The following is a 12147-nucleotide window of genomic DNA, read 5'->3' as shown; positions in this document are numbered from 1 at the left end:
AGCTCAGAAAAGGGAGTAGAGAGGTGCAGGAAGTGGTTGCAGGGGATGAGGTTTGGGAAGCAATGAGCTGTAGGCAGCAGGGAGGGGGCTGTGTGGAGGCACTGGGTTGTCACTTAGTGATGTCTGCAAGTCCCCTGTGGCCAGACTCTCAATAATACCATTGCCGAGAGCTGCCTGAGTTTAGGATCCAAGAATCGTTTGGAAGGGCCTTTAAGCTGATCTACTCCCTCATTTTTCAGATAAGGAAACTGAAGCCCAGGCTGGAATGGGATGTGGAGTGGGGATGTAGACGTCTTGTTCAAGGGCGAATATCAAGGCTGTTGCAGAGTGGAACTAGACCCCAGGACTCCTGGCTCCTGGTCTGGTGTTCTGTCCACCCCCTGGCCACTTCCTGAGTCAGGGCTCATCCAGAGTGGCTCCCTTCTGCCCAGTCCCTGTGCTTCCTCTCTACAGTTCTGGCTCCTTCTGGCATGTGTGACGGGAGCAAACCTTTCCATGGCCATTCTCCACTGAGTTGGACGTTCTTCTCCGTGGGGCAGGCCAAGAATATCTGCTTGTGCACATTTGTTAAAAGGCAAGTTCTCAGGAGACTAGGATTATGTGGCTTTTTATGCCCTGTCCTAGCCCCATTATACACATTATTTTAATTTTAAAAGCCCCATGAGGCAGCCCTTGTGATGCTCACCCCAACTTCCTGAGGCAGCTACGATCAGTATCTCCATTTTACAGATGATAAAACCGAAGCCCAGAAAGGTTAGGCAAATAGCCCAGGGTCACACAGCCAGTGAGCAGAGGACCAGGATCAGAACCCAGGCCGTATGGCTTTACAGTTTATATTTTTAACCTCTGTTCCACTCTGCATCTCTCTAGAACTGTCATTTCCTTGCCATGCTGTACTGTAATTGAGCCTGGCTAGATGGAAGTACAGTGATGCATGCATAATGACATTTCAGTCAGCAATGGACAACTTATATGATGGTGGTCCCATAGATGATAATACCACATTTTTCTTGTCCCTTTTCTATGTTTGGGTATGTTTAGATATGCAAATACTTACCACTGTGTTACAATTGCCTACAGTATTCAGTACAGTCATATACCATACAGTTTTGTAACCTAGGAACTCTACACTATACCATATAGCCTAGGAGTGTAGTAGGCTATAGCATCTAGATTTGTGTAAGCACACTCTATGATGGTCACACAATGAAGAAATTGCCTGATGATGCATTTCGCATCATGTGTCCCCATTGTTAAGCAACACATGACTGTAGTTACTAGGTATTTGTTGAATGAATGAGTGAGTGAGTGAGTCAGGTGGAGTGATGAGTTATAGATAGAAAGAAGTGGAAAAGCATTAGGTCTAGGAGATGGCAATGGAATTGGGTACACTCCTGGAGTGGGAAATTCTCTGGTGAGTTTTTAAAATAGGAGTGATGCCTGTCTCTGATAAGACATGCCCAGAGGCAAAGGCATATCTAGACATCTACACACTTGGCATCTAATTAGTACTTGGCCAACACGGTGACCTTGGAGGCAGGCTGCGGAAGCCAGGGGCTGGACTTAATGACCTTTCACAAAACTCTGTGCTTTTATGATCGTGCAGCCTCGTGGACATCTTAGGAAGGGAGGGGTAGCTAAGGAGGTCAGAGCTCATGGAAAACTCAGGAAGCTTTGATCCAGGGAGTGGGACAGGAGGAGTGGGTTTGAGAAACAGAGTTTCATGAAGGTTTATGGAACCCATCCCAGCAAGATATTTTAGACCTAAAAGAGGCAAAAATCCATGGGAAGGACTGGGGAGGGCAGATGAAGGAAGGAGTCATGTCCATTAAATGGTTTAAGGGACAGAGAGGGACATCTCAAAGCACAGTGTCATGTGCAGGATCAGACTCAACCCCTAGCAGCAATGCAAACCATGTTCTCCCAGCTGAGTCTGCTGTTCTTACAGTTCTCATTCCAGTATTTTAATAGGTACTGACAAACTTGAAAGGCTTGCAACACAATATCAAGAAAGGAAAAAAAAAAATCTGTCTCTTTCCTTTCAACCCAAGGCTCACCACATTTGGCATCTGGCCTAGTGAAGTAAATGGTCCCAGGCTCTATTTCCTCATTCTCTCTAAGGGTATCTGCCTTTGCATTGATGCTCACATTGGCCACCAGCAGATAGATGAGGGTCCTTCGGTTCCTAGTGGGCTTCTTTGTAAGGATCCAGCACAAATGCCAGGAGTGCCTTTCACAGAGCTGTGGGTCAGTGCTGCCATGGTCAGACAGGCTGAAAAGACCACTGGCCTTGGAGTCACAGAGCCTGGAGTCAAATACTGGCCTTGATATTTTCTCACCATGTGATCTTAGGTAGTGATGTAAACCCTGTGGGCCTCGGATTCTTTTTCCATAATTTTAGGTGAATTATGCCTGACCATCTTAGAGCATTATTGTGAAGATGGAATCAGATATGATTCTATCTTCAATTCACAATCATTCACTAAGTAAGTTAATATAATAACCTGTATATGCCAGATGCTAGAATAGGCATTATTAAATATATCAGGTAGCCTTTGCTACGTAAATACTGTGTAACAGCCAACTCCTAAATCTCATGATACACAATAAATATGCATACAATACACATTTATATAGCCCGTGGGCCTGTGGGTCAGCGAGGGAGCAGCTTGTCTCAGCTGGCTCAGTTGGGCAGCTCTGCTGCTATGGCTGAGGTCTCTCAGCATGCATGAGTTGGCTAATCCAGACTGGGCCTACTTGGGGCCAGTACCTCTCACTCTTCCCCTGGACCAGCAGGCCAGCCTGGCATATTCTCATGGTGATGGCAGAAGGGCAGCAAAACAAGTGGAAGCACAAAGACCTCTTAGTCCTAGGCTCCCAGAAAGGCACACCCTCATTTTCTTGGCCAAAGAAAGTCACACACACAAACTCAATGTTAGAGAGTGAGGAAATATACTCTCCCTTTTAGAGGAAAAAAATGCAAAGGCACATGATAGAAAGTCTGAATACCCAAATACAGAGTGTGTCTTAGACCGTCTGTATTGCCATCAAGGAATACTTGAGGCTGGGTGATTTGTGAAGAAAATAGGTTTATTTGGTTCCTGGTTCTGCAAGCTGTACAAGAAGCATGGTGCCAGTATCTGCTTCTGGTGAGGGCCTCAGGACGCTTCCATTCTTGGTGGAAGGCAAGGGGAGAGGGCATATGCAGCTCACATGGCAAGAGAGAGAGCAAAAGAGAGAGGGGAAGAGGTGCCAGGCTCTTTTCAACAGCCAGTTCTTGTGGGAACTGGAGTGAAAATTCACTCACTCCTGTGAGAATGGCACAAAGCCATTTGTGAAGCATCCACCCCCTTTATCCAACCCACCCGGGTTACTGCCACATGCGACTTGGGACCAAACAAACCATGGCAGAGTGGGATGAAGGATTGGCACCATCACATAGTCACACAGTGAAGATCAAAGCCACTGCCCTCCGGCTGTGCCATACAGGAGCAGGGTTCACCTCCACCTCTGGGAAGGTGACTCCTCAGCGTATGTTACTCTCAGGAAGCGGAGGAAAGCCCCTGAGTTCTTCCTGCAGAGGTCGGGGAAGACTTGCCCGAAGAGAGGGAAGCCAGTAATTCACTGCTCTTCTGTGCTCAAAGCACCAGGCAGGGTCCACAGCATCCCAATGGAGCAGGGGCCCTGTGCTGACTCGCTCAGTGGACTGGAGAGGGTGTCCTGTCCTGAGGATGCTGCCCAGGGCCGTTTAAAAGATAGAAACCCTGACCTCGTTTGTCTCCTTCCCAGTCCAATGTCAGACCTCCCAAGGCCTCAGCATCTTATGCTCCCCAAGAGTGCTTGGGGGATATTCAGTGAGTTGGGGGTGTTCTCTGAGGCTCTCTTGGTGCTGCCGGCAGAGAACAAGAGTAAAGATGTGCTGAGCTGCACCGGCTCAAGCCGGTCTCAGGGGACCATGCGAGGAGCATCCATGTGAGCCTCAGGCCTACAGCTGGTCCTTGTGCTGATCAGATTCTGCGTCTACTTTAGTCAGCTTTCTCTCAGCCAAGCCCCTTTGGTTTTCTTGCCAATAAAATGGACAAGTGTTCTTTCTTGCTGAGGACAGCAGGGCGCCCACCCCACTGGGTTTCACCTCGGCACGGAGCTGAAGACTCCTGTAGCCCTTCCCGTGAAATTATCCTGCCTTCTGTTTTCCTCCTCAGGGCATCCTAGTAACAGTTAAGAGTGGTCATGTAGCCCTTTTGGACAAGTGGGGAAACTGAGGCATGGAAGTGCTGGATGGCACATCAAGGGTCCCCTGTGGTCAGCACTCTAATATAACCTGGAGTAGAACCTACATCTGTCTCCCAGTGCCAGAGAACCTTCCAGCTACTGTCTCTATGGCCTCCGAGAGGGAAGGGAAGGTGTTCTGGACACTCTCACCTCAGCGTGTGGAAAGGAAGCTCACGGCAGCGACAATAGCAACACACCTCTCTCAAGGCTTCTCACTTTAGCAACGAGCTTTTGAAAAGTGGTGCATCTTCCTGTCTCTTTGGGGGCTGAGAAATTCACAGCACAAACAGCCCAGCTCTTTTATGTTCTGGGGAGCTGGAAGGCGAAAGGGAGTCAGTTTCAGGAAAACAGCCTGGTTCTGTCCCCGCCATCAAGCGTTCTACAAAAGCTGCAGCTCCAGCCTCAGTGGGGACGTTCTCTCTTTCTCTCCCTCTTCTCCCCTTCTTTATTTACCCTTTTCTCCCTAGACCTTCCTTCTGTTTCTCTCTCTCCACACGATGTTCCCCGCTCTTTCTTCACTCTTGGCACTTTCTTCCCTCTATTGCCTTTTTCTCCTGACTTGGGTAAGGGTCTCCCGCTCTTCCTCACCTTCCGGGTCAGGCCTTCGGCATTCTAAGTGGAGCTTTCTGGAGAGGGAGCCCCGTTCTAAGGGCACTGAGAGAGGAGTGGCTGAACTGAGAGGTAACCAGGAAAGCAAGATCAGTCCACGCCCCCAGGTCATACCTGCCAGGTGGCCAACAGGAGATGCAAATGTACTTCTACCTGAGGCAATGCAAGCAGAAGAAGGAGTGTCGCAAATAGAGACACACACCCGCTAGCTTCACACGCCGTTCCCATTAATCACGCTGCAAAGAACAAAAATCCTGGAAAATCATTAAAATTACAGATGGCTAGATTAAGTAATTAGAATTTAGGCTAAAGCAGATGTTTGTAATTAAGTGTTTATTTCATTGAATAAAATCCAGATTGTAAGAACTATTCCATGGGATTTTAATGGTTCCTGTCCTGGTATTATATTGGGGGGTAGAGTTTAAGCTGCAGAAGTTCAGAGACAAATGGGCATCCGGGAGGATCCTGGGCATCCGGGAGGATCCTGGGAATCCTGTCATCTGGGGCATGGAGAGAGATGAGGGTTACAGGCGTGTATTTAGGAGATATTCTTATTTTCATGTCATGGGAGGGGGAAGGAACTCAGCCACAGCTCCCTGAGTCACAATTGATTCATCTTAATTTATACAGAGCCTTGCATTCCCCTAAACAATTTGCAAACAGCTCAAAAGAAAATAACAATGAAGAACCAAATGAAAATATAAAAACAAGAGAATCGAGGGTTCATTGCCAAGCAACATTTTGGTGCCAAGAAAGAGGAGAGGATTTTAAATGAGGATTAAGCCATTTGGGGAATTTAATATTTAGAAGAGACAGGGACAGGAGAAGCAGAGACAAAAGCGAGAGGGGTGCACACACAGATGAGAAGTGGAGGCCACAGAGAGACAGAAAGGAAAAGGAAATGGAATGAGAGAGCAGAGAAGGGGTGGAAATGGGGGGGGCTGCCTCCTTCCCCTGCTGGGTCCAGAAGTGGAGACATGGATGGAGGGCTTGCTTTTTGTTTTTTTTTTTTGAGACGGAGTCTCGCTCTGTCGCCCAGGCTGGAGTGCAGTGGCACAATCTCAGCTCACTGCAACCTCTGCCTCCTGGGTTCAAGCAGTTCTCCTGCCTCAGCCTCCCAAGTAGCTGGGACTACAGGTGTGTGCCACCATGCCCAGCTAATTTTTTTGTATTTTTAGTAGAGATGGGGTTTCACCGTGTTGGCCAGGATGGTCTTGATCTCCTGACCTTGTGATCTGCCCGCCTCGGCCTCCTAAAGTGCTGGGATTACAGGCGTGAGCCACCACGTCCAGCCAGGAGGGCTTTTGTAACAGAAACTGCTTCTCCCTGACTGTAGCCCCAAATGCTTTCCAGAGCTAAATGAGTAAGTAATAGCGGAGGGAGAAAACAATTAGGAGAGGGAGAAAGATGCTTTGGGATGGAGATCTGAAACAAGATGGGAAAATTGATGAGGCAGAGAGATGACAGGCTCGCACACCATCAGAGGAGAAATTGGGTGAGGGCAGGAGATTGGTGACTGTGAGGAGATAGCTGCAGGCACAAGGGTTGGGAGGTGAATTCTCAGAGCAGTTTGAAGGATCCAGGTGAGAAGCGTGGGCAGAGTGCCAGGAGCCTGCAGAAGAGAGCGGCCTGGTGATGGGTGGAGGAACCCGACGAGACTGCAGAGAGGGGAGAAGACGTTTGGGGTTTAGAAGGGGTCAGCTCTGACCAGCCCAGGCTGAACCACAGAGAGGAACCGTGAAGCCCAGAGCCTACAGGGGACACTTCACTGGTTTTGCCCCTCTGAAGGCCACACAGGTGGAGAGGAGACCACAACCTTGAGGATTTTCCTTCCACCCGCTCCCTGCACCCAGCATCCCTAGCTGGCATTAGTACTAGAAGCATTCGAAGAATCTTGAAGGCCATGGAATTAGAGATGCCAAAGAACATTGCCAAGAGGCATGCACGGATCTCTCAGCATCCACATCATGCGCTAATAAGAGAGCATCAGCCAAGAAAACCATGTCCCAGACGGAGGAGTGGGAATAGTGGCAACCATGCGGCAGGAACAAGCTGGGGGCTTGGTGGGAGGATGTGAGAAACGGTGTGGCGCTTCCTCTGCAAATCTGCTGTGATGAGGGTCTCTTGGGGACCAGCACACAGCCTCACCGGAGGAAGAGGGGGCCTTGGGAGGGGGCCCGTAGACGCTGGGGCCTGGTGCAACAATGCCTCTGAGAGGAAAGGGATCCCCAGGGCCTTGGTACTAGAGTACTCTCGGCAACAGAAACCCTGTATTAAAATGTCTTGTGAGAAAACGGAAATGTGTTATTGCGTGGCTTAGCAAGATTCCGGAGTGATGAGGTTGGAGACCAAATCTTTTCCATCTCTGCTGTGTCCCCACTTGGTTCCAGCTTCATGCTCAGGCTGGAGCTGGGCTGGCTGCAGCAGTCCAAGCATCCCCATCAGACACAGACACGTCCAGAGGACAGAGAAGAAGCGTCCTCTTAGGAGACAGGAAACTTTCCTGAGTTCATGGCTCATTGTTTCAATGGGGTCACTCACACTGTCCCAAACCACATAGTGGCATGGGGACCTTGGACCACCCAGGATTCCCTGGGACCTGGGGCTGGCTCAGCCTCCTCTGAAGCTCCTTGCAGCTTGGGACAGGGAAGGGTACCTAAATAAAATGGGAGGAAGAAGGGGAGAATGGGTGCTAGGTAGGCAGCCAATGGCTAATGGCTCTTTTTTTTTTTTTTTTTTTTTGAGACGGAGTCTCGCTTTTAATGGCTCTTAACTGAGGGGCTAACGTGAGGACAAACAATCAGTCTGGCCAGGAGGCAAACTGGGTGATGGCCCCAACCCAGGGCATTAGAGAAGCCTGCCCACCACCCCTTCCTGCCCCAACTCTGGTGCCAGAGTCCCACGCTCCCATCTGCTGCAGAGAAGGCAACAATGAAAGATTGCCCCAAGTTGTCCTGGAAGATGAGGCATAAGAATAAATCTGATAGAGCAACGACAACCTAGGCTTCTCGGAGGGAGGGAGGTGGAAGACAGTGCTGTGGAGAGGGGAGGAAGCCAGTCTGGACAAAGGGGTACCGGGCCTCCAGGCCTTGCTTTGTGACCTTGGGCAAGAGAAGAATGCCTTGTGCCTTCATTCATGAAAGAAGAGAGTCAGATGAGTTTTTTTTTTTTCTTTTTTCTGAGATGGAGTTTCACTCTGTTGCCCAGGCTGGAGTGCAGTGGTGCAATCTTGGCTCACTGCAGCTGCCGTCTTCCAGGTTCAAGCGGTTCTCCTGCCTCAGCCTCCCGAGTAGCTGGGATTACAGGTGCCCACAAACACACCCAGTTGATTTTTGTATTTGTACTAGAGATGGGGTTTCACCGTGTTGGCAAGAGTGGTCTTGAACCTCTAACCTCAAAGTGATCCACCTGCCTCGGCCTCCCAAAAGGTTGGGATTATAGGCATGAGCCACCGCGCCCAGCCAGATGAGTTGTCTTCTAGAATTCCTTCCAGCTCAAACACTCCATGATTTTGGGAATCTGAGAATGGTGAGATTAACTGGGAGGCAAGGGAGAAGGTGGGACAGAAATTGATTTGTAGTATCATTTAAATAGCCAAAAGAAGGATCTAGAATCCAGTTTCAGTAGGGGCAGCTAACTTCCCCTCAATTTGTCTAAGCCAGAAAGGGAGAATCTGCAGCATTAGTCTGTGACATGTGAGAGGCCCATTAATAAAAGAGCCACATGTGCTCAGGGGAAAACGAGTTACATGGAAGGACAAGGACGGTTGTAGGCTTGCAAAGGGACATTCACTGCCATGCAGGGTAAATCAAATGAAGAAGGAGCTGCGGGCAAAGGGGAAAAGCAGGGAGGTAGAGAAGAGAGAGTGGAAGATGATGGATGGAGGGACTCGGGAGTGTGGCAGCTCAGCCCAGCTCATCCTAGCTCAGCAGGACTGCAGAGGTGTCCACTGTTCCCCATGGTGAGAACTGGGTGCCCTTTGTTGCTTAGTCTTCAGGCTCCAGGAGGCTCTGGGGCCAAGGGACAGACAGGAGGGGAGTTGGAGCAGGGGAGGCAGGAGACTCGAAGGAGGCCGAGGGCATTGGCCTGATCCACTGTCTCTGTGGAGAGTGGGAAGGTGTTGAGGTCTATGGTACCTGCCAGATGGTAGTGGCTGAATAAAAGTGGGAATAAAGCAAAGAAGCAAGGCAAGGAGGGGAAGAAGCAGCGTGAGGAGGGAGAGAGGGAAAGGGAGGAAGAAAGCACATACCAGCCAGGTAGTTTTGTGATGCAGGTGAACTTGGACTGGAACAGACAAACTTTGTTGACTGTTTTGCTCTGTAATTGCCTTTTAAAGAGATTATCCAGAGCTGGCTCACCCAGTTCCCCTCATAGGCCTCCTGGCCCAACATGTAGCAGAACTGGGTAGGAAATAAGCCCATCCACCCTGCCTGTAGCCCCCTGTCCTTACCACTCCCTGGAGCCTTACTTAGTTCAGTCAACGCCTGCTTCCTGAGCACCTGCTAACATCTGTGTGGACCTGACGGGGCACAGCCCCTGCCCTCAGGAATGCTGTTTCTGACGCTGGCAGTTTGCAGAGCACTTTTACAGACTTGTGAGGCAGGGACTGCTGCTTCTCTTTTACAGATGCAGAAATTGTTGCTCACTTGGATTCATGTGCCTGGGATCACTCAGCACATAGTGAGGGGCTGGGATCTGGACTCTGGGTTTGGTGTTCATACTTTCAAGCTCTTTCCTCGACACCTCACTGTCTCAGGCTGCTTACGCTCTGCCTGGAGAGCTTGAAAAAGCCTGAGATAGCATCCCTCCATCCAACCTTGGAGGGGCCAGTGTCCCAGGGCTGGCTAGGAAGGAGGCAGGCTGTAAGCAGTCAGTCCCATTGAATGGTGGTCTCACAAGGGTGCTCTCACAAGGGTCTCACGTGGGACCCTCACAAGGATGCCATCAGTTGAAAGAGGAGGCTTGGAAGGGGCAATGTTGAGTCGTCAGTGATGGAATGTCGTGTTTCAGTGAAGGAACTTGCCTCGTAATGGGACTGTGTGTGGACTTCTAGCCCTGTAACACCACTCCTCCCAGGAGGCCTCCACCTGCCTTCCTGGACCCCCTCAGGGCCCTGGCACAGTACTGAGTGTATAGTCAATTGCACTTACTAGGGTTTTTTTTGTTTTTTTTGTTTGTTTGTTTTTTGCCAGGGACCCCACGTACATTAACATAGTGTGGTATTATCTCCTCCTTAGATGGCACGTTCTTGAAGGACAGGTGGCTTCTGTCTTTCCACTCCTACCCCTCCACCTAGATACCCAGCTTTCCCCTCCCCACAGGCTGCAAACATTGTATCCACTTATTGGGTAGTGGGCAAATTTCAGCCAGAAATTAATTCAAGTCAAGCAAATGTCTTGGGGACCAGCCACATGACAGGCCCCATGACAGATGCTGTGCAGAATATAGAGATTAAGGTCCTGTGTGTTCCCTGCCCGGAGAAGCTTGCATTTTAATAGGGAAGATAAAAATGTGGGCACACAACTGTGCTGACCTCTTCCCTGACTTTCAGGCCCTGCATAGCATGACCCCTGCCATGTGAGTGATGGATTGCTTCCTCCAGCCCCGCCCCTCCTCTGCCCTCCTCTCCCTCTAGGAGTGGTCCAACTCTCCACCTTCTAGTCTTTGTTCCTGAAGTTCCATGCTCTGGAATGCCTTTCCCTCTTCTCAGTGACTCCCCATCCTTCAGTGCTCAGTTCCAATGCAGCATCCTCCATGAGAGACTTTCTTGATTGCCCAACCAGATGTTTCCTTCTTTGGAACCCTCCCCGGCAAGACCTTTGTGGACCTACCACACTCTGTCTCATGTTCCCCTTATTTGTGGCCTGTCTCCTCATACCTCCCTTCCCCGTCTTGCTGTAATCACAGGAATAGGCTCCTACTCATCTTTGGGCTTTGAACTCACCATGTGCTTCATAGCGACTCATCAAGTTGTACAGTACAAAGTGGACTAATATTAGGCACATTTAGGAAGAAACAATATCGTGGGGTCTTGGAGGAGGAAGTGACCTTCAACTGAGCCTTATAGAATGGGCAGATAGGGGAGCAGTGGCAGGTTCCTTTCTCTTCTTGACATAAGCAGCCCTGCCCTCTTCTTGAGGATTCCTGGGAGCAATGGCAGTTGCTTGTTTCCCTGGAGCAGAGAGAAAAGGGTACACTTGAAGTCATGTGGGGCCCAAAGGGCCATCACAAGGCCTCAATCCCAGAGCAGCCTTTGCCACCATTGTGGTCTTGGGTGAACACCTGACTATTAGATGAGGTAGAGCTGGCCCAGAGACAGGACATGGGCCAAGGGCGACGAAGATGCACTCTTATTTCCCTCTCTTTTGCTTTCTCTTTTCTTCCTCCATTCCTCTTATTTTCTCCTTCCCCTCCCCTTCTTCCTCTACACCTGTCACTCCCTCCCTCCGCCTGTTCCCTGGCCTCTCCCAGCTCTCCTCGGCCCTGCTGTTTGATGCTGTCTATGCTGTGGTGACTGCAGTGCAGGAACTGAACCGGAGCCAAGAGATCGGCGTGAAGCCCCTGTCCTGCGGCTCGGCCCAGATCTGGCAGCACGGCACCAGCCTCATGAACTACCTGCGCATGGTGAGGAGCGGCTGAGGCCCTGCAGGGCCGTGCCCAGGCTGGTGGGGTGGGACACTTGGTTCAAGGTACAAGAGTCCCTCAACTCCAGGCTTCCTCGAAATGTGCCTGTTATTACAGCCCCAGATAAATCAGTGATCTCTGGTGACCCCAGTTGAATGGATCATGAGCCACATTTGTTCCCTAAACCCCAATAACCACTGAGAATTCATGGAAGTTTGTTCAGAAGGCAACAGCCCTCGAGCCTTACACTATTAATGGGCCCCTGAGTTCCAGACTTAGCACCTGACCTCTCTGCTCAGCGGTGTTCTCAGCAAAGCTCCACACAGCTGGGAAAGGGCAGTGCTGCTGGAGACTGGCATCCCTCTGAGAGTTGCAGACTCAAGACTTCTAGCTTGGCTGGGTTTCCCATTGTTATCCTCCCCAGCCATACCTCCTCCAGTGGGTGAATGAGGATCTCTACTCCACACGGAAGACTTCGGTCAGAGAGGCCTGCTGCAGCGCAGTGTCTTGGACTTTGCGTTTAGAGTTAGGTGGAGAGTCATCCTGAATTCCTGTGGGCCTGGGGGTGGGTTAGTGCCTGCCCAGAGAGGTTGAATGTTGTGGACAGCCAAGGGCCTGGAGGAGGGGCCGAGGGGAATCTGA

The 12147-nt window shown here is 50.3% G+C and overlaps 1 protein-coding gene across 4 annotated transcripts in view; it reads left to right on the top strand.

The window, feature by feature from the left end:
- Nucleotides 1-12147, top strand: part of GRIK4 (glutamate ionotropic receptor kainate type subunit 4) — a 331583-nt gene that overhangs the window by 204899 nt on the left and 114537 nt on the right. For all 4 annotated transcript variants that reach the window (XM_012495813.2, XM_030829318.1, XM_030829316.1 and 1 more), the window contains one exon: nucleotides 11353-11505. In XM_012495813.2, coding sequence (XP_012351267.1) covers nucleotides 11353-11505 — 153 coding nt within the window. The remainder of the gene's footprint in view (nucleotides 1-11352; nucleotides 11506-12147) is intronic.

This window comes from Nomascus leucogenys, chromosome 15 (genome assembly GCF_006542625.1).
Source record: "Nomascus leucogenys isolate Asia chromosome 15, Asia_NLE_v1, whole genome shotgun sequence".
Taxonomy (NCBI): Eukaryota; Metazoa; Chordata; class Mammalia; order Primates; family Hylobatidae; genus Nomascus; species Nomascus leucogenys.
This window is presented reverse-complemented; position numbering and strand designations above follow the sequence as displayed.